Source organism: Thamnophis sirtalis, unplaced genomic scaffold, assembly GCF_051295495.1.
Source record: "Thamnophis sirtalis isolate CommonGarterSnake01/CBP01778 unplaced genomic scaffold, rThaSir2_p1.2 scaffold_13, whole genome shotgun sequence".
NCBI lineage: Eukaryota > Metazoa > Chordata > Lepidosauria > Squamata > Natricidae > Thamnophis > Thamnophis sirtalis.
Genome location: NW_028261393.1, coordinates 21,849,467 through 21,874,941, shown reverse-complemented (window position 1 = coordinate 21,874,941; position 25,475 = coordinate 21,849,467). Strand labels below are relative to the sequence as shown.

Below are 25,475 nucleotides of genomic sequence, written 5' to 3'. Positions count from 1 at the left end.
AAGGGGCGGCTCCCTAAGGCTGGACGCCAGCTGTGACTGGCTGGGGAGGAGGGGAGGAGCCAAAGGCCGAGCAAGAGCGCGAAGACTCAAACGCAGCCGCTTTCCCTGAGCTTTTGGCGCTTTCCGGGTCGCTCATCTTAGTCAAGGCGGGAGGCGGCTGTCATGACTGCAGCGGCGGCGGCAGTGGTGAGTCTGGCGCGGGTCTGGGACGAGTTATCCGCTAACCGGCGGATGAGAAGCTGCCTGTGAGCATGGGGGGGTGGGGAGGGGTGAGGTCTTCCCTCGTAGACATTTCAGAGACCCGGGACTACGACTCCCGGCATGCGCTGCGGCTCCTCTTCAACATCCCGGCATGCCAAGGGCGCCCCGCTTAGATGTGCTGCCTATCCTGGCGATGTTTCCAAAGTGGCTACGCGTGCTGCGAACAGATGGGGACAGCGTCCCCAGACGACCCCTAGGTGGCAGCAGAGACCCAACTCGCCAATGCCATCTAGGCTTTGTTCGGGTTTTTTTGAGTTCGGATGCAGCAAACCTGATTTCTTGCATCCCGGGTTGGAGAAAACGGGGATGAAGGTGTGAGTGTGTGTGTTTACGTGTTGGGGGAAAAAAGAACAAGTTTCAAGGTTCAGATTCACAGGTTTTATATATACTGCACGAAGTCGGAAAATGCTGCCTTAGCAAGTGGGGTGAATTAACAATGGCGAATTGGAAGGCAGGTTAGATCACCCAACTACAAAGACAACAAAGTAAGGCTTAGAAAATAGACCAGGATGAAAAAAAGTATTAACTAGCATGATCGTGAGCATGGGTCCCTGATGGGTGGGGACCGTAAATTCTGAGATCTTGATAGCAATGGCACTTAGACCACTTCATAGTGCTTTATAGCCCTCTCTAAAGGATTTACAGAGTTAGCCTATTGGGTGTTTGGGGGGCCGTTTTCAGGCTGTTTGGGAGCTGTTTTTCAGGCCAAAAAAAGAGAATCATTTTTTGGGCCAAATAAAACGTCCATAAATGTCCGAAAACCAGCCTGAAAATGACTCAAAACCCAGCCTGGAAATGGTCTGGAAAATGGCCCAGAAATGCCCCAGAAAATGGCCTGCTTTTCGGCCATTTTTCAAACTATTTTCAGGTCATTTTCCAATGCTCCAGCTTCCACTAAGACCAGCGGAAACCAAAAGAGCAGCTGGGGATGGCGCATGTGCCGACACAGAGGGCTCTGCATGCCATCTCTTGGCACGTATGCCATAGACCTAGCCTAGCCTGTGATTAGTCTTGTGACAATTGAGATTTTGGCAAGATGTAGGGATATGATAGAGTATAATTTTAAATAAATCCAACCCTTATCCTGGCTTTGACAGCTGCCATTAAAAAACAACGGCCAGAGAATAGAAAAGCTATAGATGTTGCTTCAATCTCCAAACGGGTTCTTATATTTTGCTTTTCTTAGCATAATGTGTACCCCCAGTATTATGATATATGAACCATGTTTCAAGGTGTACTGTAGTATGTGAATCCAATTAACTTGTCAAAAGTGAAGCATAATGCAATCCTCTTGCTAAAAATTGGAAAAATGAGATAATACCAACACAGGAGGAAGTTATTTACAAAATAATGGAATGTGCAGAAATGAGTAAATTGACGTTTGAAATTAGAGAACAAGAAGATGAACAATTTTATAAGACATGGGATTTATTTTATCAATGGTTACATTAAAAAAACATGGAAATGAAAGATACTAGAGAATGTTACCAATACAAAAATAATAGAATGACATTGAATATACTATAAAGATACATTATTATTGGATAGATTGAAGGATGTAATGAATTGTTATAATATAAATGATCCCAATATTTAGTATAGTTCGTTGAAAGTGAAGGAATAAATAGTGATAGTCAAATAAGGTACAATGATAATAATGTATATAAATATATTGGATTTGATAATATGTGAATTCATATAAATTGCAAGTGATGACTGAAAAGGATGCACAAACACCTTGTAACCAATTGACACACATTATGTGGTGAAAGAGGGTTTTATGTATTATGTCTTGTTTGTTTATGTTTGTCTAAAAATTTTAAAAAAAATCTACCAAAAAAAAGCATAATGCAATCTATGTACTGAATCAACCTTCTTGAATCTGACAAGAAATGAATAATGGCATATTTGCCTTCATTTTTTAAATACTGGATATGACATGTGCTTATCTTCCCATACTTACCAATGTTCCTGAACTGTAGTTCCATTTGGATGCCCAGGATGTGAAAACTCAAGATACCTCTGACAGCGATTCAGACAGTGGGCAAGGCAGCTGTGAAATGAGCTTCCGGTCCCAGATAAGCAAGGGAGTTGCATCCGTTGACGAAGGAGGTGTGTATCTCTTGGGTACAATTTCACTACAACAGGGGGTCCCCAACCCCTGGTCCAAGACCCACTTTCGGGCTGTGACATATTTGCAACTGGGCCGCATGAGCTCGACTTGCAATGGGCCTGCACGGATGCGCGATGCTATTTGCAGTTGAGCTGTGCGTGCTGGCCCACTGGTTGCGCAGGTTTAACTGCGCGCATGTGTGCCGGTCCGTCACTCACACAGCCCGGTTCTCCTCTCCCCACCCCGGCAACCAGGCTGCCAAGCCACAAAGTTTGAGGACCACTGCATTAGAATACAGTTTCAATTTAGTTTGTAGATCTAATGTTATGTAATGTTGTTTGAGCATTATTTGCGCATTCCACGTTTAGTCATGCCGGCCACATGACCACGGAGACGTCTTCGGACAGCGCTGGCTCTTTGGCTTTGAAACGGAGATGAGCACCGGCCCTTAGAGTCGGGAACAACTAGCACATATGTGCGAGGGGAACCTTTACTTTTATTATGGTTTAGTGGATTGTGTGAAATGGCAAGCTAGATTTAAACAAACTATGGCTTTGAACATAAGTAAACCTGATGTCATATATATATATATATTTGGGGCAGATTCAGATGAAGAGATCTGCGTGCGTAAGAGAATCAAATGCAGGAGGGTGCTTGCTGACAGCAATAGTGAAGGAGAAGGTGGCAGCCCAGAGAAACTGAAGGTTGCAGCTAGCAATGTGGAAAGCGCCAAGGAAAAGTATAATTGGTTGGGAAACAAAGACAGCGTCCTCTCCTACCATGCTGGGGTGAACAGCGATGTCAGCGACACTGAGAACCTGTTGCCACCACTTCAGCTGGGGATCCCTGAGAGAGAAGACAAGAGCTTGAACAGGAAAGAAATGAAAGAAAAGAGCAGCTCAAGGAAAAGGAAGAGAAAGGAAGAGAAGAAGAGAAAGACTACAAGGCAAGCAAGAAAGAAAGAAAAGTCACAGGAACAAAAGGTATGATGCGACGTAAGACAGTGTCTGAGGACTGTAGCATCATTTGGTAGCATGCAGCATGATCTAGAGCACACTAGAGCAGGAGTCTCCGACCTTGACAACTTTAAACCTGGCAGACTTAAAGCAGAGCTGGCTGGGGAATTCTGGGAATTGAAGTCTGCCAGGCTTAAAGTTGCCAAGCTTGGAGACTCCTGCACTAGACCAAACTGATGCAAACAATTGAACAATTTGTCTTATTACAAAAAGAGAAATGCTTTGCCCATGTTCTAAAACAGTGATGGCTGACCTTTTTGTCCTTGGGTGCTGAAAGTGCATGCCCAAACCCATAATGCAATGTGCATACGACAACCCCCCTTGCGTCCTGCGCATGTGTGCATGATCCCCTTGCGCTCCCCTGCCCCTCCATGTATGCATGTGCGACCCTCCGCACATGCGTGCACGACACACACACACTGCCTCATTTTGGGCCTCCCAGAAGCCTGGGACCAAAACTGGCGCCGGCGGGGGGGTTGCGGCACTGCACCCCCTGCTCACCTCCTACACATGCACACGGATCTCCCACATGTGTGCCAAAGACCTGAAAATCAGCTGGCCGGTGGGAGGCATGCATGTATTCGCGGTGGAGCTGAGCTGGGGCAACATCTCGCAGATGCCGTGTTCGCCATCACGGTTTTAAAATACCCATATTTTATTCTTTGTAATGAGGCTTGGCATCTGATGGGGAGGAGTGGAGTGATGCATTGCTCCAGTGTAACCTTTTATAAAGGTTTGTGGTATTTTCTCTCATGCTGGCCTCCCCAACCTACTGTGTTTCCCCGAAAATAAGACAGGGTCTTGTTTTCTTTTTACCCACTGAAATAAGTGCTTGGCCTTATTTTGGGGGAGTCATTATTTTTTAGGTGCAGGAGGCCTCTTAACCTCAGCCCGCGGGTCAGCTGATCCAGAGGGGGCCAGATGTTTCTGGCGCACTCTTGCCAGCCCTAGCGTCGCTGGGCCTGGCGCTCTTTTTGCGGCCGCCACTAAGAGAAGGGGCACGATAGCTAAGATTTGCAGGAGCAGCTTCTGCGAGGCTGTTCCGCGTGAGTGGCAGGTGCATGTGGGGTATATTTTCCCCCTTTCCCCTCAGGAAATGGCAGAGACCAGCGGCGTATGTATATATTTTAGGGGAGGGCTTATTTTTGGGGAAACAGGATAGTTTCTAGTAGTGGGTTGGAGTTTCATAACTTTTGAGGACTTTAATTGCACAGATCTGAAAGATGTGAAGCTAGGAATTACAGGGGTTGCAGTTCAGTCTATGTAGGGCAGGGGGCCAGGTTGGAAAAATCTCATTTATGGAATTGAATCTCTTCACTGGAATTCCTGTGTTTTATTTCCGTTGCTCTTAGAATGGTGAAGACTGTCCTTTTAACGATAGTGGGTGCTTGCTGACGGATAAAGAGCTCTTTGACAATGGCCTGGAGGAAGAGGAGGAGGAAGTGGATGGCTCACCTTTTCAAGTTGGAAATTTGGAAATGTCAATAAATACTGCAGAGAAAGTGAAAACAAAAAAACGGAAGGTGGGTTGCATCAAGATTATTATTATTGTTGTTCATCATTCAGTCAGATGTCTAGAGTGGATTTGGTATTTTTATCCACCGGAGTCCTTCTCAAGGATCTGATTATTATGATTATTATTGTCTCTTTTATTCATTAAACATGAAACTCAGCCAACTGAACATTTAAAAATGTGTCATAAATACCATTGACTGGTGCTAACGGTTGATACGGGTTGCTGCCAGCATCCTAGATATCAACCAAGAACGTTCTTAAAATATACAATGTTCCGAGTAGCGCAGTTTTTTGCAGTTCCGCTCATATTATTGCAGGAAGCTGCAATTTGTTGATGAGTTTTGTAAAATTCTTGGCCATGGTACCAAGTGCCCCGATGACAATGGGTATCACTGTTACATGTTTCATCCATAATCGGGTGGTTTCGATGGCCAGGTTGTGGTATTCCGTGATTTTTTTTCCCAGTTTTTTTTCCCCAACTCTGGCATCTCCTGGTACAGCGATATCAATAAACTGTACGTTTTGGTTTTTGGACAACTATGATATCTGGCATGTTGTGTTCCAAATGACGAACCGTCTGTGGTTGTTGTTGTTGTTGTCGGGCTGTAGGACCTGTTTAGCGGGGGGAAATCCCAGAATCCCTAACCAGTAGCAATTTGACTATGTTGGAGTAATTTTTATTTTTTATCCTTCGTCTCCCCTAGAATCCCATCAAGTCCCTCAAATATGAGATGAAAATTAACATTTCCTTTTTGGTTCCAAACAGCTGTTTTTAGAGAGTGAGGATTACCAACAATTGACGGATGAAAGTGAGGGGCTGCTTCTAAAAGAATCTAGGAAAAGGGTAAGTACTTCCCCCACCCCATATTGACATACTTTATTTTCCTCCCACTTTTTGTTTAACTTAAGTAGAGATTCGTATAGCAGCATATCCGTCTTCTGCCCGTCTGCTTTTTAATTGCATTTCACAATATGTTCTTGAAAGAGTTACTTATTCCAGGATTTTCCTTCCTTTATTTAGAAGCTGAAACCAGCCAAGTTAACGAAAGAAGAAAACAGGCAGCTGCATAGTGAGAGCCAGAGACTTGTTAGAGGTATATAAAAGCAGAGACTCCGTAATGCTTCTAAGAGACTCCAGGGGCAATTTTCATATAGCACTGTAATTATGCACACACACACACCAAAAAAGTGTTCTATTGTCAAATCATTTGTGTAATTTACCTAAGAAAACAGGATGCGTGGGACAGCGCTGGCTCTTTGGCTTTGAAACGGGGATGAGCACCGGCCCCTAGAGTCAGGAATGACTAGCACATATGTGCAAGGGGAACCTTTACTTAAGAACATTCTTAGAACAAGGTTATAAATCAAGGCCTACCTGTAATCTACTGAGCACTCTGGTTTATGCTGAAAATCAGCTTCGTAATTTTTGGTACTCTTGCATTTTTGTTAAAATAAGTTACAATACAGTAGCAATGCAATTAATGGTTTGCTTGGGTTGATTTTCTTCTAATTTATTTATTTTTTTATGGTAGAAGCCGCAATGACACTACCTTATCACCTGCCAGAGGCCAAAAGCGTGCAGGAATTCTTCAAGCACAAACCTCGGCCTTCTTTCCAAGGAAGTGCAATGACTTTGCTGAAGTAAGTCCATTTTCCTTCCCCCCCCCCCCCCCCCAATATTCTTTTAACTTCTCAACGTTCTTTGCTGACACTGTTGGAACAGCGTAAGCTGCAGTTGGATGCACGATCCAGCTTCTAAAAGAAATATATATATATATTTCTACATTTTGTGGATATGAAAATATGCTTGCTGCAATTTCAAAAATTGAAGCGATGTCTCTGAAAAAGATTATAAATGTCAAGAATTGAGTTTTGTTGTCTGTCCTGGCTTTTTGTCTTAACAAAAACATCCCAAGAATGCTATGTAAAATAAGCCAATATGCAGAGTTTTTAATTTGAGAACCTTTCTCAATACTCTTTGTTTTCCTTGGATAAAACTGGATAAGCTTGAAGAATTCTTTTAATTCAGAGTCCACAGTTTTGCCCTTGTCCCTTTTAGATAATATGCTATGTAGCGCTGTGATAATACTTTCTTGATTTTTATACCTTGTTGAATTTTCATATTTTACTGGGGCTTGACTGTTTCTTAATTCAAAAAATTGTTACTCAAACTATAGTGTGTACATAAGTACAGAATAACTGTTACCCCAATTAGCCCCAATTGATATGAAAATCTTCCCGTTTAGCATATTCTTATATTTATACCTGTTACTTAATCTGAGCTTGAAGGTTTTACTACTTTGGCATGTAGAAGTGAACTGATTGACATTTTCTTTGTTCTGGAATTTTGTGCAGAAGTTGGTAGTTTCTGTTGCAGCTTCATAAATCATAAAGTGTAATTATGTCAGAAATATTATATAAATATAATAAGGTTTGATTGGATTTGGAGGCTGCTTGATGCCAGATCGCTTCCAGAGCAGGTTACAATTTAAAACAATAAAGCAAAAAAAGGAACTAGAGCATCTCAGTAACAATATCGCACAAGATAAAATACAAATTTTACCCCATGTGAAACTTAGGAGAGCAACTATATTTTAAAAGATCTCTGGAACATCATTAGGATGCGAACCATATGAGTGTTTGGGGTAGGGGGTGGATGTAACTGCAGAAGGCATAACCTCTGCCTGATCTTTCCAGACGGATATAATCCAGGAGAGATAACAATTCCTCAAAAATGCTCCATGTGGCATGAAGGTCTTTATAGATGACTATCGGATAACCCGACATTGCCCAGGTATTTATTTATAGAGGGAAAATGTCCAGACCAAACATAATTTCTAATTTTGGATTTCCCCCCTTACCAGAGGGAACCCCCTTGTGGAGTACTGTGAAGCCATTACCAGGGCAACTCCACTGCACTGCACAGTAGAAGCCATTTTACGACAGTAAAGCAGAACCCATTTTAAGGCACAACAGGCTGTATCTTAACAGAACACATACCTGAGGGCTGTTAGGGGTGTCTTACCCCCACAGTATTTGTTTCCAGAGAGTAAGTCATCTGTGTACCATGTTTGGTTGAAATTGCTCGAGGCACTCCAGAATTCTGCTATACACACACACACACACACACACACACACAGACACACACACACACACACAGAGAGAGAGAGAGAGAGACAGCACCTTGATTTGAACCAGGGCAGGTAATGGAGCATTGGAGTTAATCCTTCTAGTTTTAGTTCTGTCACCCTTTATTAAAAGGCTTTTTTCTAATTTCTAATCATGTCACCCACCTAAGAAAAGAAAAGAGAGAGAAAAGAAAAAAGAAATACCTTTAGCTTGATTGTCTCACGTTTTGAATTCGAATAGAATAACAGAGTTGGAAGGGACCTTGGAGGTCTTCTAGTCCAACCCCCTGCCTAGACAGGAAACCCTGTATCATTTCAGACAAATGGTTATCCAACATCTTCTTAAAATCTTCCAGTGTTGGGGCATTCACAACTTCTGGAGGCTTGTTCCACTGATTAAATCTTCTGACTGTCAGGAAATTTCTCCTCAGTTCTAAGTTGCTTCTCTTCTTGATTAGTTTCCACCCATTGCTTCTTGTTCTACCCTCAGGTGCCTTGGAGAATAGTTTGACTCCCTCTTCTTTGTGGCAACCCCTGAGATATTGGAACACTGCTATCATGTCTCCTCTAGTCTTTCTTTTCATTAAACTAGACATACCCAATTCCAGCGAATGTTCTTTATATGTTTTAGCCTAATTGACTGAATTCAAGGGAAAAGAGGAGGTTACTAATTTACCTGTGTCTTGATAAACAGGTCAATGAAAACTCAACCCAACTCATTCCAAGAAGATAACGTGACAGGGGATTCCAGTATCAGCTGCCATAGCAATGGGAAAGAACAGCCTCTTCAGCCAGGAATATTGGACCAGCCAAATTCAGGTTTTGCAGGCAGCTCCTCCGCAGAGGAAACGGAGCATTTGAAAGGAGATTGCTTGGAAGAAGATAAGCAGAATGAAGGTTCCAAAGCAGAATTTAGCGAGGATCTAAGTTCCAGGAAAGAAGGAGAGCTTAATGAAGTCCCTGCTGACTCCATCAAACCACCAGAGGAGAAACTGGAGGGAAATATGGTTGAAGAAAGAGAGGCGCAATCATTGGAATTGCCTGGGGTACCCCAAGAACCCGGTCAAGACTTGGAGCCCCTGGTGGAAATTCCTGGTGACAAGATTAAAAAGTCCCGATTGGATCGGCTTCGGAAGCTGGGGGTGGATCTGAGTATTAAGCCTAAGCTATGCTCTGGCATAGAGCCCTTTATTGACCTTGATGAGCCTGAACCCAACAGAGGTATGGTGACCCTGAGCCTGGTCAGATTGCTGCTATGTGTAGAGCTCTGCTAAGCCTCTTTGTGTAGAAGCCCCTCGTGCAATTTATTCTGAGAGGTTTGCTGGGGGGGGGGAGTAGGAAAGACCTTTCATGTTGCATCTTTTCCTGAACAATCTGCTATTTTTTGCCTTTTTTGTATTGAATTATAGCAGCAGCAGTAATTGATTATCAAAGATGATACCATAATTTGTCAAATCAGTCTCCCAGCTCACATATATTGTGTTTTCCCGAAAATAAGACCCTGTCTTATTTTCTCCCCCCCCCGAAATAAGCACTTGGCCTTATTTTCGGGGAGGTCTTATTATTTTTGAAATGCAGGTGGTCACCTCATGGCTGCCTCTGTTGCAATATTTTTTGAGGGGGGGCTTATTTTAGTGCATGCGTTCAAAAGCCCGATTGGGCTTATTATCTGGGGTGTGTGTGTGTCTTATTTTCAGGGAAACAGGGTGGATAGTCCTTGACTTACAATTGACAACTTCCAATAAAGGAGAATATTTGTAGCTCGGGGTTGAAATGAGAGGTCCTTGGCGTTCTCTGAGCTTGGTTGTTTTCTTGCAGATGTTTCGTTATCCGAACTAGGTAACATCATCAGTGCTAGAAGGAGTGAGGTTTGCTCTTGGTTCCTTGAACACTCCCCTCCTAGCACTAATGATGTTACCTAGTTCAGGTAATGAAACGTCTGCAATAAATCAACCAAGCTCGGAGAGCACCAAAGGACTCCTCCACTCACAACTTCAATGACTAAAATTACAGTATTGCTAAACTAATGGTTGCAGCCAGTCCTTGGGGTTCTGGCCATCCCATTATCCATGGTCATGTGATTGCAATCAAGGTCCTTGGCAACCCACTTGCACTTAATTAGTTGAGCCTCCCCACAATCATGTGATTATCATTTGTGACCTTTTCTGTCAGCTTCCCCAGAAAGCCAATGGGGAAGCTAGCAGGGGAATCCACAAGTTGATGGGGCAAGTCTCCCCTATCCATACACACTCTTTGACCCTTGCTGCACTTCTTCTCTGCCCCACTCTCAAGCGCCCTCCCTCAGCCGCAGCCACTTACCTGCCTTTGCCCAGGACTTGCAATTTCCTGCTGGCTTTGCCATTGCCTTAATGACAACAACCAGGACTGAAGGATTCACAACCCTAAACATTTTTGTGCTATATTGACTGCATTGCTTAGCAATGAGAATTATAGCCCAAATTTCTTTGTAATTCAAGGACTACCTGTAATAAATTCCTTTAATACAAGGAATTTAAATATGCAATTTAAATCAAAAGCAAGAACAGAAAAAAACATTGATTAAAAAGGCAGAGAGATAATTCTCATAAATACCCATCCAATCAATGAGTTTTGGTTTTACTTCTTCTTTTCTGCCCGATATTTGCTGTTTGCCCTCCTGAGGTCAAGCAAAAGACAAGGTAATTTGATTTTGTTTTTTTTTTTCAAAATCAGCTGCAGAAATTACCCCAAAAAGAAATACTTCCAAAACTGATTTTATGAAAAAGATAGTTCCAAATATTTAACCACTTTATGAAAGCCATTTTTTCAGTTTATTTACACATTTAAAATAATAACCTGTTGCATATAGATATTCATGGTAATCATTACGGCACACAGCAGTCGCAAGAAGAGAAGGAAATGAAATAAAAGTTTTCTTTCTATTATGATAGACTGGAGCAGTTCCTAATTTGCAGAAGCTAATATAAATTTGACCATTAGTAGGTGGAGGATGCTGTCGGTGGTATCCTCATTCAAATAACAGAATTACTCTTAAATGAAAAGAATGCTTGAGCATCCTTTATCTTGATTTTATCTTGAGTCCTGATTTTAGATCTGTGGTATTTTATGATTTGTTCAAGAGACAAATTTGTTTCCTGTTATCTGCAACAAATATAAAGAAACTGAGTGGATAACTTTGCAGAATTGAGTTATGGGTGAATCCAGTATTGAATTGGCTTTTGTAAAAAAATGAAAAAAGGTTATAATTATTGTACAAGTGATTCTAGTCAATTTCCTTTTGCAATTTTCTTTGGGTTTTGTAGAACTGGAAGCTTTGAAAGAACGCTTTGTAAAGCATGCATTTCACATGGCCAAACCAAAAACAGAACAGCGAATGGTGAGCGTGAACATTATTCGTAAAGAAGTGATGAATGATGGCAAGGAGGAGCTGAAAGCGGACGTAGTACCAGTAATGCTGGCTACAGAGATGGTACAGGATGCTGCCCGGACTAAGCCAGGTATGCTTAGGAGAGCACAGATTCAAGGTTTAAGGGTTGATTCTCTTGGAAGCAGGATGCTTAGCACATAGGAAGCTCTACCATTGATTGATCTGTGAATCAAACAAATTCCCTTCACTGTGAGTTGGAATTCAACTCTGTGGTCCAGGAAGTTATAAAATTTGAAGTCTAGCTCACCTGTGTCATGCAAACACAACCACCAGCATGGGAATAGTCAAGACAACTAACTGGCGTTAAGGTACACATACCGTATTTTTCGGAGTTTAAGATGGACCTTCCCCCCCAAAAAAGAGGGTGAAAATTTGGATGCGCCTTATGCACCGAATGTAGCTCCCCACCAGAGGCCAAAAACGTGAGGCATGGAGGCAGAGATGGCCTTTGGCAAGCCTGGAACAGTTGGTTGGGGGTATTCCGGCAGTCCGATCCACCCGTCAATCAGCTGTGCTGAATCTGGCTGCAATGCCACAAACTCTGGCTGGAGTTCGCAGCAGCAATCACATTCAGAAAGCACAGTAACTTATTCAGCAGGATCCAAAATAATAATCGTATACTATACATTACCAGAAGTAGGTTTTCCAAGGTAGCAGTAAATCAGTGGTGGGTTCCCCCATCCCGCTGCAACCAGTATGCTGCAACGGGGCCCGGTGTCCACCACATGCACAGCAAGCGCATGCGTACTTACCGCCCGCGATGCTCCAGCTGCATCATCTTGTCCCCAAGAATGCAGAACCCTTTGGGTCTTGTTCTGAAGCCAAGAGAGCAACTCAGCACCGAGGATGCTTTGAAGCAAAAGGTGTTGACGGATTGTTTTAACTGCCTTGGAAAATAAAGCCCAGGGCTCTTCCAGTCAATTGGTGAAATGTCTTTCCTTGTTCAGATGCCTCCATTATTGCTTTTTAGCTCAGTTGCGTGTCGCTTTGCTGAAACGATGGCTGGAGGCCATCAGCTAAAGAGGTGGGTTGCGCAGGCCTTAATGTGGGGATCCAACCTACCTGTCTCCCTGACTACCCAGGTGAAAAGTTGCAGGCGTTGAAGGCTAAACTGCAGGCAGCTATGAAACTTCGCAGGATGGAAGAACGCCAGAAGCGGCATGCGTTGTTCAAACTGGATAACGAGGTGATGGAGGAAGAAGAGGAGGAGGAGGAGGAGGAGATGTCAGATGAATTGGAGGAGGAGGAGGAGGAGGAAGAAGAAGAAGAAGTGAATCAGGAGGTCTCTTTCCTTTTCTTTTTTCCTCTTTTGGCAAGTTTTTTCACGTAGTTGGGAAAAATCAGCCAGGGAATTGAGATAATTGGCCTGCTGATGAAGAGAGATCTTTTCTTGGCTTGCTGCCCAGAAGATAAAAGTTCTTTGAAATTAATACCTCCCCCCACCCTCCAGCCATAATTAAGTCTTGAAATCTTTTAAAGGCTTCAGCTGTCCAGAGCAAAGCATTTAAATGAGTGTGACGGTAGATCTATAGATTTAATTATTGGGTAGCTTTGCAGTCAGAAACCTCACCTATCCCTGTGCTCCATACCTAGACCTCTCCTGGCTAATGAAACGGAGATTTACTCTCAAGGAACAGGGACATAAAGGTACAAAGCAGGGTGAAATGCTCAGAAGTCTGCTGCCAGTTGGCTTCGGTTTGCCCGAACCAATAGTAAAAAAAATGCTTTGAAAAAGAATCCGACAATCAGGTGGGCAACAATCAGCTATGCCGCACAATCGTTGGAACTTTTTAAAAACTTTTTTAAAGCATTTTTTTTAACTATCAGTTCAGGCCAGGCCATTATCTGTGATTGTCTTTCAGGTGGCTGGAGGACCCCACGTTATGAAAATGGCTGTTCCATATCTCACCTTAGTTACATAGTCATCAGATAAGTGTTGGTTGGGGATGAAGCTGAGAGGACCACCGGATTACATCCAGTGTAACTCACAGCCCTGCTCAACGGTTGTGTATCAAAGAGAAAGCAGCAGGTTCTGAGTAATGCCAAATGGGTTATATCCCAGCTTCTTTTTATTACAATTTCTCACGTAGTGTTTCCCTTATCCTTCTCCTGGCTACTGCCAGATGTAAAATGAAGTGAAAGAAAGAGGGACTTTGGTTCTTGATTTGCATTAGGCCCCTTTGCCCTAACTGCATGTTACAACATGGTTACCAGATTGTGTTCTGGCCATGCAGCATGGAATGTATTTGCAGTGTCAGGATTCCTTTGGAGCAGTGATGGCGAGCCTTTTTCTTATGGTATGACAAAATTGTGTGGGTGCCCGCGTGCCCACACCAATCCAATTCTCCCCGGCCACCTGCGCATATGCGTGCAACACCCCCAGGCTCAGGAGTCTTTCCTGAAGCTTGGGGAGGGAGAAAATGCCCTCTCCTGCCCCCCCCCCCCCAGGCCCTCTGGAAGCCAGAAATGGATTGTTTCCGAACATCCGGTTGGCCCGTTGGGACCATTTTTTGCCCTCCCCAGGCTTCAGGAAAGCCTCCAGAGACTGGGGAGGGCGAAAATGGCCTCCCCCGGCCCTCCAGAAGGCCAAAAATCATGCGCGCGCCAGAGTTGACAACTGGCATGCCAGAAAATATGGCTCTGCATGCCACCTGTGGCACGCGTGACATAGGTTCGCCATCACGGCTTTAAGAGTCCTGGAATCTATTTTTGCTGGTTCTCACGCCCACTTTTCAGAAAAGGTGGAAAGGGACAGATATTTGCTTGTGATCTATGATTATTGTTGTTATTCATACTTTTGCATAAGGAGAGGCGAATTCTGCAATTGCCACCAGTAGAATAAATATCAGAAGAAGGTTTCCTGATGCAAATTTCTGCAAAATGAGTCCAGAAACAAAGCCGACTGCTGGTGTATCTGGCGTGTGGTGTAGTAGTTTTGTGGTGTAGTAGTTGTGAGCAGGACTTTCTCAGTGGTGACCCTGTGACTCTTGCCCAGTGATTTTATTTTTTTTAGTATAGCTTTTATTGTCATTGTACAAAATAACTACAATGAAATGGGCTTTAGCCCACTGGTGCAATTCATGACAACAAATACAAACAACATAAATAGTATAAAGAATAATCCCAATGCAGCATAAATACTATAAAGAATAATCCCAAATTAAAGTTGCCTTCGTGTCATCTGGCTTCTGATGTCAGCTGAGACACATTTGTTCACATAAGTATTTATAGAGTAACCCCTACTTCAGAACAATACTAAATAAATTCCCTAACATGTTGTAATTCCTTAACTGCGTTAGCGTAGTAATTTCTATAACCGCATTATTTTATTTTAAGGGAGGTGGTTTTCCTGTTGATTGATTGTGTTACACTGTGTTGTTTTTATTGGATCTTGTACGTTGTTTGGGGTCCTTTAGCAGGAGCATAAAAATACCTCCCGTAGTAAGGGCTGCGTAACGGAGTGAGCTCCCATTACTTGTCCTAGCTTTTGCCAACCTACCAGTCTGAAAGCATGCAAAAATGCAAGTAGAAAAATAGAAACCACCTTTGGTGGGAAGGTAACAGCGTTCTGTGTGCCTTCGGCATTGAGTCATGCTGGCCAATGACCACGGAGATGTCTTCAGACAGTGCTGGCTCTTTGGCTTTGTAACGAAGGTGTGCACCCCCCCACCCTAGATTCGAGAACAACTAGCACATATGCATGAGGGAAACCTTTACCTAGTGAAGGCAGGGTTTTAGACTATGCAAGTTGATGTTCTCCTGAAGTAGTCAAGATCCAGCTGAGACATAAGGTGCATCTTCAGTTCTGCTGGAGTTTGCCTCTGATGGTGGTTTTAAATGCTATAGTGGCCTTCTCCAGCTGTGCCTTCTGGGTCAGCCTGGCTCAGAATTCTGCAAGCCAACACTTTCAGAAAGAAACAGTCTGAGGTAAATTGCACTGGGTTTTAATTGGATAACATACGGAGAAAGAATAGAATAGGAGTGTCTAAACTTGGGAACTGTAAGACTTGTGGACTTGGCTGGACCATGGCTGGCTGGGGAATTCTGGAAATTGAAGTCCACAAGTCTTGAAGTTCCCAAGTTTGGACACCACTGGAATAGAACAAAACCGTGGCACGACAAAACCGCGGTCCACTAAAGTGCGCCCGATTAAAGCGTGTCGCTGACGTCATCAGCAGCGCGACAAAAAACACCGCGGAGAAAAAGGGGCGCTTTAAAAAGCACTTTTAAAGCAAGCCGATTCACATAAGGGTTAGGTTTAGGGTTAGGGTTAGGTTAAGGGTTAGCGTTAGGTTTAGCATTAGGTTTAGGTTTAGGGTTAGGTTTAGGGTTAGGTTTAGGGTTAGGTTTAGGGTTAGGTTTAGGGTTAGGTTGGGGGGGTTAGGTTTAGGTTTACACGTTAATTTTACCTTTACCTCTCACAGCGTGCTTTTTTCGTCGCGCTGTGATGACGTCAGGTACACGGTTTTGTCGAGCGCGCTTTAGACGACCGCGGTTTTGTGGTGGAACCGAACAGAACAGCCTTGAGCGGGGTGGGGAGGAATACAAGGTTATCTATTTTTCATTGTTCCATCATTACAATAAATTCTAGCAAAAAAGACTTCTAGGGTGTTTGAGACAGATTTATAGGCACAACATCTGTTCACCTTATGAGCTTACTAGCAAGGCTGTCATGATTATTATTTTTTTTACCTATCCCTTTCTGGAAATATAAGTCGTCTTTGACTTCACCACCACCATTTCTGTTGCTAAGGGGAACCATGGTTAAGCGAGTTGTGCCCCATATTGCAAATTTCCTTGCCACCGTGGTGCTAAGTGAATCACTGCAGCTGTTAGTCACACGGTTTTTAAGTGAATCTGGCTCCCCCATTGACTTTGCTTGTGAGAAAGTTGCAAAAGGTGTTATTATGTGACCCCCTGAGACACCGCAACCGTCATAAATAGGTTCTACTTGCCAAGCGTCTGAATCTTGATCATGTGACCAGGGGGATCCTGCAACAGTCATAATGTGAAAAAAGGGATCATAAGCCATTTATGGACCTAAGCCATTTGTCTTGTATAGGGTAGGGATGGTGAACCTTTTTGGCACCGAGGGCCCAAAGTGGAACGACCGTGCATGTGTGCGCGCCCGAGTGCTGGAAACCCAAAAACCAGCTGGCTTGTGCACATATGCGCGCCAGCCAGCTGATCTTCGCCCACACTGGAGCACCGGAAACCCAAAGACCAGCTGGATGGCATATGCATGCCTGTTTTTTTGGCCATTTTCTGGCGCTCTGGTGCCTGCGAAAACCAGCTGGACGGCACATGCACGCCAGAAACCAGAAGAGCCGCTGGTGATGGCGCACGTGCCCACAGAGAGGGCTCTGCTTGCCATAGGTTCACCATCACGGGCCTAGGGTTTCCTTCCTGAGCAGGGATTTGGACTAGGAGATCTCCAAGGTCCCTTCCAATTCTGTTATCCTTTTTTGAGCACTGGTGTTAACTTTGAACAATCACTGAACTATTGATTGTAAGTCAAGGAGTACCTGTGGTTCTGCTTCACTCATGGAGTTGTGTGTCTGTGTGTGTCCCGTTAGGACCCAGATGGTCTTGGAGAGATGGAGGAGGAGCACGAAGAGCTCGGGGAGAAGGATGTTGAGGACGAGAAAGAAACAGACAAAGAATCAGCCGATGAAGATGAAGCCGCCAACGTTGGGTTGCCCTGCAGTGTTGTTTCAAAGCCTGCTTCCACGGAGTCAACATTGCTCCTGTTTAAAGACAATTCTTCAAAAATAGGGTACTTGGAAAAATCCAGAGAAAAAGCAACTGCTTTCATTGTACACCCTGAACCCGTGATGGAGAACCTATGGCAGGTGGAGCCCTCTCTGGGCATGCAAGCCATCGCCCCAGCTCAGCTCCATCGGGCATGTGCGCGCACCTCCTGCAGACCAGCTGATTTTCGGGTCTCTGCTGTGCATGCAGAAGACGCACACATGTGGGGGGAGGGTCGGGGGAGCACAGGTGGATTCCTCCCCCCCAATGCCCTGTTTTTCATCCCAGGAGGCTGCAGGGAGGCCTACTAGGGACAAAAAGGGGTGCGGGGGGTGTCGCGCCGCATGCATGGGGGGAGCGGAGGGATAGCACAATTGGGGGGCCCTTCCCACAATCCGGGGGCATTGCATTATGGGTGCAGGTGCTCTGTCATGCTCCCGTGGGCATGCTTTTGGCACGCGATGACAAAAAGGTTAGCCATCCCTGCCCTAAACCTTATTTTGGGAGAGCTGATAGCCATTATCTTTTATAACTGTCAAAGGCTACAAAAACATCTCGATGAACTGTGTTATTTAATCCGTTAGAAAATTTATTAGCCTCTCATGTTACCTCGGGGCAACTCCTTTCTCTGTATCCCTTTGTATTTGTTCCTTTTGTTTATAAAATTAACTTGCATTTCCGTGAATAATTGCTCGGTGGATCTAGAAGCCAAAACTAATAATTAAGACACATTTAAAATAAATCAAAGTAGGTAGCATGTTGTGCTGATAAATCATATTGATATCTTAAATGGGTTTTGTTTTTTGGCAGATGTTTTTTGGCCGGTGAAAAAGTTGAGCTGGAGGAAGCCCTGAGCAAGAGAGCAGAGAAGCAAGGTAGAGCATCTGTCCCTCTGTTGTTTCTTTCCACCCTTTTCCTGGTGAACAAGGCAACAAGGGCATTGCAGACTCTTTTCTTTACTGTCGTTTTTTTATATTCTGCTTTTCACACTTGTCGCTCAGAGTGGATTACATCCATTAAGAAAATAGAAGGAGGCCCTGTCCTTAGGCCTCAAACTATAAAACTGCTACCTTAGAATCACCTGAAAGATATATAACATGTGGAACATATGAAGGACGGTTGCAGGAACTGGGTATGTCTAGTTTAATGAAAAGAAGGACTAGGGGAAACATGGTAGCAGTCTTCCAATATCTCAGGGGTTGCCCCAAAGAAGAGGGAGTCAAGCTATTCTCCAAGGCATCTGAGGGTAGAACAAGAAGCAATGGGTGGAAACTAATCAAGGAGAGAAGCAACCTAGAACTGAGGAGAAATTTCCTGACAGTTAGAACAATCAATCAGTGGAACAACTGGCCTCCAGAAGTTGTGAATGCCCCAACACTGGAAGTCTTTATGAAGATGTTGGATAGCCATTTATCTGAAGTGGTGTAGGGTTTCCTGTCTAGGCAGGGGGTTGGACTAGAAGACCTCCAAGGTCCCTTCCAACTCTGCTACTGTATTATTGTATATTAGTGACATTGCTGTTTTCATTTTTAGTGGGCAGTGGATAAATCATCTGGTTTTATTTTGGAGGGGCTTCTTGGAAACTCAACCCTGGGACTGATCTGGACAGCCAACTGCTTTTTAAACAGCCATGCTTCATGGCGCTCCCAAGCAGGTCGTGAGTCCAGCTGCACTTGTTGGGCTTAATCCTTCAGCAGGTGACAGTGACAAAACCATGTTCCTGTAAATAGTGGAAGGAGGAAGAGACAGTATGAAGCATAAGATTTAAAAGCTTGTCACTGCATGCATTAAAAATAAACTCACCTGTTCACCTGAGTTGTTCTGATTGGACCAGTGCCATGCAATTAAATGTGTGCTGGAGAGTTTAGGATCCTAAGAAGCTGTCTTATACAGCAATTCCAGCCTGCTACCCTGTTTCCCTGAAAATAAGACCTCCCCAGATAATAAGCCCAATCAGGCTTTTGAGCACATGCACTAAAATAAGCCCTCCCCCGAAAATAAGCCCTCCCCCGAAAATATTGCAACACAGCAGCAGCCATGAGGTGACCACACTCACCGCCTCCTGCACCTCAAAAATAATAAGATCTCAAAAATAAGGCCAAGTGTTTATTTTGGGGGTCAAAAGAAAATAAGACTCTGTCTTATTTTCTGGAAAACACAGTAGTTTATTTGTAGTTCTGGTCACCTATGTGATTGATCTGGTACCCGAATGAATCAATTTTATGGGACTGAATGGTAAACTAAACCAAAAGTCTGGATTCACACAGTAAACTAAACCACTTAGGTGGAAGTTAACCATGGTTCAGCAGAGTTTGTAGACTCTTGGTTCTTTCAACAGAAGGCTGAAAGCTGTAATACCATTGGAAAAGGGGTGGGGCTTGTGTGGCAATGTGACAATACAGATATTCTTCGACCTACAACCAGAATCGAGCCCCAGATTTCCTTTGCTAAGTAAGGGGGTTATTAAGTGAGATTTGCCCCTTGTATACATTTTTGATGTGATTGTTAATGTGAATCATGTTGTTAAGTGAATCTGGCTCCCACACCCCCTACTTTGTTGGAAGCCAGCTGGGAAGGTTCCAAGGACAGTGCAAATGTTATAAATACATGCCAGTTGCCAAGTTCTCAAATTTGACTCATGTGACCATGCAGGTTTATGTGTGAAAACCAGTCATAAGTCTTTTTTTTTTCCAGTGACGTTGTAACTTTGGATATTCACTAACCAAATGGTTGCAATCTGTACTTTTTTCATCACTTCCTCTGTCCGCTTGTAGGTGCTGCTGATTGGATTATTTATTTAAAAAGAAATATGATTTTAAATAGTATACCTGAAGTGCCGAATGTCTTCACTTTTATTATTTCTCTAAAATGGGTCATGTTTTCTATTCTCGCCCTTTTCCTTCTCTTAGATGATGAAGATTCATTTTTGCTGCCAACCTTGGCAAAGGAGAACAGCCACAATAGCAGCTTTGAGCTCATCGGCTCCATGATTCCCTCTTATCAGCCATGTAATAAGCAAATGGGACGTGGAGGCCACTTTTTCTCTGCGGTTGGAGCAGCCCGCTCTCCTTCTCCGGGCTTCTTCAAAACAAGCTTCCTCAGCTCAGCTTCTAAGGTAAGCCACTGTTGCTTTAGTCTTTACAGCATGTTAGTTTGGTGCTAAATGAATTAGTGAGAGTACAAAGACACACAATGCAAAAGGATGAAGAAAGTGTTGCAAGTTTTAAATGGTGCGAGAAAGTTTCTAGAGGAGGTTCTGCATCTTGTAACGGGGGTTTGAATCCCCCACACCTCCTGCCATCCCTCTTATACCACCAACAGTAGCAATGATTAGTAGGGCGGTTCTCCTCTTATTGGAAACCCTGAAGCCTGGTGCGCCAGGTAATCAAGAAACACCTCGTGGCCAAGCTATACGCAAAACTATCTAAATGCGAATTTTACCACTCCAACCTAGGCTACCTGGGGTATAGAGTCTCCAGTGAGGACGTAGAGATGGACCCAGGTAAAGTCAAAGCCGTCCTAGACGGGCAGCCTCCTCACACCCACAAGCAAACCCCAAAGCTTCCTAGGGTTCGCAAACTACTACAGATAGTTCATAGTATAGTAGAGCCTTTATGGTCATTGCACATCATGTATAAAACGAAATTGGTTTTAGCCTCACTGATGCAATCCCTGACAACAAATATAAATAGTATAATATAAATAGCATAAAGAATAATCCCTATGCAAGTAATTAGGAAAAGAAAAAGAAAGAAAAATTTAAAAAGTTATACATTTCTCTGTGTGTGTGGAGTATTGTGGTTGTGTTTAAGAGTCTTGACAGCCCAAGGATAGAAAGTATTTTTAAACCTGTTTGTTCGGCTGGCTATGCTTTGATGTCTTCTGCCTGATGGTAGAAGAGCAAAGAGACACTGACCAGGGTGTGAATCATCTGAGTATCTTCCTTACTCTGCTAAAGCAGTGAGGCCTGGCGATGTCATCCAGTGGTGTCAGAGGGCAACCAATGGTTTCTTGTGCTGAATTGATCATGCTCTGTAGTGCCTTCCTGTCTGCAGCTGTTAAACCAGCGTACCATCCCCTCGTTTGCTGTAATCTCCCACCTGATTACTGAACTATTAAAAATGGGAGGGGTAGGTGGGGTTAAACCGCAATCCAGGCAACCACTACAGTGGACCCCAGAGTGCCAGAAGGCATTTGAGGCACTCAGAAGACGATTTGCCAAAGAGCCAATCTTCAAACTCCCAAACCCAGAGCATCCATTTATCATTCAAGCAGATGCCAGCGATGTGGCAGTGGCTGCAGTTGTCCTCCCTCCAAAGAACGCAGAGAGTCATCTGCAACCCTGGGCCTAGACCTCCAAGAAACTGACAGTAAGATCATTTCACTGCAACTGCTTCATTTAATGGCCAAATTGCTGGTCCCAATTTGGTCATTAAATGAGGCCAGTGACTAAGACGCCGAGCTTGTCGAGCAGAAAAGTGGCGGTTTGAATCCCTAGCGCCGTGTAATGGAGTGAGCTCCCGTTACTTGTCCCAGCTTCTGCCAACCTAGCAGTTCGAAAGCATGTAAAAATGCAAGTAGAGAAAATAGGAACCACCTTTGGTGGGAAGGTAACAGCGTTCCGTGCGCCTTTGGCATTTAGTCATGCCGGCCACATGACCACGGAGATGTCTTTGGACAGCGCTGGCTCTTTGGCTTTGAAACGGAGATGAGCACCACCCCTTAGAGTTGGGAACAACTAGCACATATGTGCAAGGGGAACCTTTACCTTTAGTTTTTGACTTACAACCATTAATGACTGCTCAAAATTACAGTGGCACTGGAAGAAATAACTTGCAACTGGTCATTCCCAGGGTCACATGATCAAACTTCGGGCACTGGGCAAACTAGCATGTGTTTACGACAGTTGCAGCATCCTGGGTCATGTGACCATCGTTTGTGACTTTCCCAGCCAGCTTCCATCAAGCCAACGCAAGCCAGATTCATTTAACGACTGCACAATTCACTTAACAGGTTGCCTGCGAGTGAGTAGGCAGCAATATAAAATTTCCAAATAAATAATAACTGGTGATTCGCTTAACAGCCTTGGCATAAAAGGTTGTAAAATCAAGTGTGGCTCATTTAACAATCTCTTTACTTAGCAATGGAAATTCTGGTCCCCGTTGTGATTGTAAGTCAAGGACTACCTCTAATTTCAAGTGTCCTCTGATATTCTTTCCTCTGTCTCCTCCTCTCACCTGTTTACTTTCTGATGTGGGTTGAAGATCTGGCCTGTATTAATGAGTTTCTATTTTGTTTGGGATCTACGCAGAGTTCAGGCAAAGCATCGGAGCCATCACTACCCATCGAAGATTCCCAGGATCTCTACAATGTTACACCGGAGGAGAAAAGCCCAGTTCCAACCGGGGGAAGGTTTCAGTTCCAGTTCTCCCTAGAGGATGACACGCAGAGTCAGTTGCTTGATGCAGATGGGTAGGTAGCAGAGGAACACAAAGCATTGATTTTAAAAAAAATGTAAGGTGATAACAGGCGAATGCTAATGCTGACGAAGCTATGCAGGAACCATGAAAAGAAAATTGTACCCAGATTGATCCTGAGAAAGGAAGACAGGAGAAAGAAACTCAAAATAATCCTATATTACAGGGGGTCAAACTCTCATCATCGTGTCCTCGCGTGACCAGGGGTGGGATTCAACCGCTGCAGGTGAACTGGATGCTAATTTTACATCTGGTTCACTGAACCGGTAGTTGCAAGCACTGGCTGGTCCCGCCCACCCCACCCTTCTCAGGAGTCGCCACGTGGCCCATTTTGGATGCCAGGCAAGTGCAGGGCCTGGGCAGAGGCTCTGGGAGGGCGAAAAACAGACGTCCCGGAAGTCCAGAAATGACTCCGTTTCTGGCCTCTGGAGCCCGGGAGAGGCCGTTTTTGCCCTCCCGGAGACTCGAGGAAAACCTCGGGAGCCTGGGGAGGGCAAAAATGCCCCCTCCCCACCATGGGGCAGGAGGCCAAGATGGTCACGCGCACTCAGCAACCAGGCAGAGAACTGGTTGCTAAAAATTTTTTAAACCCATCCCTGCACGTGACGTATTGTGACTTTCCCCCCCTTTTGCTAAAACGGGGATAGGTGTGGCCAGGGTGTGACGCATTTGGCCTGTGGGTCGCGAGTTTGACACCCTGCTATATTGATTCGGTTCAGTATAAGAAAAGGCAGAGGGTTAACTTGGCAGATTTTAAAGATTCCGTTGTTCTGTTTAGTGTTCTTAAGCTGCATTCCTGAAATCCTTGTACCCTTTCCTCTCCTGGCCTAGCTTAAAAGGGCTGACATATAAGAACTGAAACTCACATTATTCTAGATCAGTGTTTCCCCAATTGTAGCCATTTTAAGATATGTGGACTTCAACTCCCAGAATACTGCTGGTTGTGGAGTAGTGATGGTTGTGGAATTCTGGGAGTTGAAGTCCACACATCTTAAAATGGCTACGATTGAGGAAACACTGTTCTATATGGATTTCCAAGTCCAAAAACTAGCAGGTTCACTTGGTGGTGGTTGGCTTGTTTATTCTGGATACAGCCAGCAGTTGCTGTCTGTTTGATAAACCCTGGTTTATTAAACAAATCCGCACGGGAGGGGGGGGGGACTATCCGAATTGGCCTTAAGGGCACCTTATAAAATCCACTCTTGACTTTCAGGTTTTTGAACGTTGGCCCTCACCGGAACAAATATCAGTCCTGCAAGAGCCGTCTGCCTTTGGCCAGCATGGACGAGAATGCGATGGATGCCAACATGGGTGAATTGTTTGATCTGTATTCTGGGCAGAACCAACAATCTCCTAACCCAGGCAGCGGCAAGAAGTCAGACATGGAGGAATTGCTCCATCTTTGCTCAGGGAAATTTCCATCTCAGGGTGAGTTGGTGTCTCCTCTGAAAAGTACAAGAGGGATAATTGCTATAATTAAGAGCACAATGAAGAATCCAGTTCTGGTCCCCATGATACAAAAAAGATGTTGAGACACTAGAAAGAATTCAGAGAAGAGCAACAAAGATGATAAGGGGTCTGGAGGCTTAACCGTATGATGAATGACTGAGGGAACTAGGTGTGACTAGTCTAACTAAGAGAAGGATTGGGGTTATATGATAACCACCTTCCAGTACTTGAGCAATTGTCGTAGAAAAGAGGGGGGTCAATCTATTTTACAAAGCATTTAAGGGCAGGACAAGAAATAAAAGGTGGAAGATCATAGGACATCCAACCTAGAATGATGTTGTGGCCTGCTGGCTGGCAGCAGAGCTGGCAGCAGAGTTGGGACAGTGAGGAGGTTGGGGAGGAACATGGGCCAGTCTGGGGGTTGAGGAAAGCTCAGACGAGGGCTCTGCCTAGGTGGCCGAGAGAAAACTAGACAGCAGTGAGGCAGAAGAACAGCTGGAGCCCGTTCCCAGTGTGCACATGCATAGAGCTGCCAGAACACAAGAACAACTAAGAAAGCAGGGTCTACTTGGGAGTAAAGTCACAAGTCACTTGGAGGTGATTGGCCCCTCCCATAGGAAACAAAAGAGGAGCGAATGGGGAGTGGGCTTTTGCAGGAAACAATTCATTTGGTCTGAAAAGTTCTGTTAGTGATTATAAGAGACTCTGTGTCAAGTTTTGTTTTGCCCTGTGTTGTTATCTGGCAGCTCTCTCCAAACGAGATAAGGTTCGTGTGGATAAACATTCCTCTGAAAGACTGTTTGCTAAAGCCTTGTTGACTATGAATGAAAGGAATTCACAGTCATGTAAATAAAAGAGGTTTTGCAGGGACCAAGACTTTGCTTCTTGCTTTCTAAGGAAGCCTGGGTCAGAACAAACGAAGGAGAGATTTCTCAACAATTAATCTGAAAAAGCTTACTTCTGGAAATTGTGGCTGCTCCATCACTGGAGGATTTAAAAAATAAGGATCTCCTTCTTGAGCAGAGGGTTGGTCTGGAAGGCCTCCAAGGTCCTCTCCAACCCTATTGTTCTATGTTCCATTCATCCTCATCGGGCTTGGTGCTAAATCCTGCACTCACCTTTTGTCAACCAAAATGCAGACAGGGGAATAGGATTTCCACATTTCTAAGCCCTGTGTGAAAATTATATTTGACCCCTGGGTCAGACTGGCTCTTACCTTGGATGCCAAGTACTCAAGGTTTCTTGGCTCCAGGGCAACAGCCATTTTAGAAGTGGAATAATTAATAATAGACGCACTTAACCTCTCAACATCGTTTTTTCCAGCCAACTGAACTGAGT

General features: G+C 44.2%; 1 protein-coding gene across 1 annotated transcript in view; it reads left to right on the top strand.

Moving 5' to 3' along the window:
• Nucleotides 1-370: 370 nt before the first annotated feature.
• CLSPN (claspin) overlaps nt 371-25,475 on the top strand; it is a 41,570-nt gene continuing 16,465 nt past the window's right edge. The window contains exons 1-15 of the mRNA XM_087727450.1: nt 371-573; nt 2,244-2,373; nt 2,978-3,357; nt 4,743-4,913; nt 5,672-5,749; nt 5,927-5,999; nt 6,438-6,546; nt 8,728-9,254; nt 11,336-11,530; nt 12,543-12,742; nt 17,037-17,236; nt 18,022-18,086; nt 20,121-20,326; nt 22,523-22,683; nt 23,902-24,116. Coding sequence (XP_087583576.1) covers nt 484-573; nt 2,244-2,373; nt 2,978-3,357; nt 4,743-4,913; nt 5,672-5,749; nt 5,927-5,999; nt 6,438-6,546; nt 8,728-9,254; nt 11,336-11,530; nt 12,543-12,742; nt 17,037-17,236; nt 18,022-18,086; nt 20,121-20,326; nt 22,523-22,683; nt 23,902-24,116 — 2,800 coding nt within the window. The 5' untranslated portion in view covers nt 371-483. The remainder of the gene's footprint in view (nt 574-2,243; nt 2,374-2,977; nt 3,358-4,742; nt 4,914-5,671; nt 5,750-5,926; nt 6,000-6,437; nt 6,547-8,727; nt 9,255-11,335; nt 11,531-12,542; nt 12,743-17,036; nt 17,237-18,021; nt 18,087-20,120; nt 20,327-22,522; nt 22,684-23,901; nt 24,117-25,475) is intronic.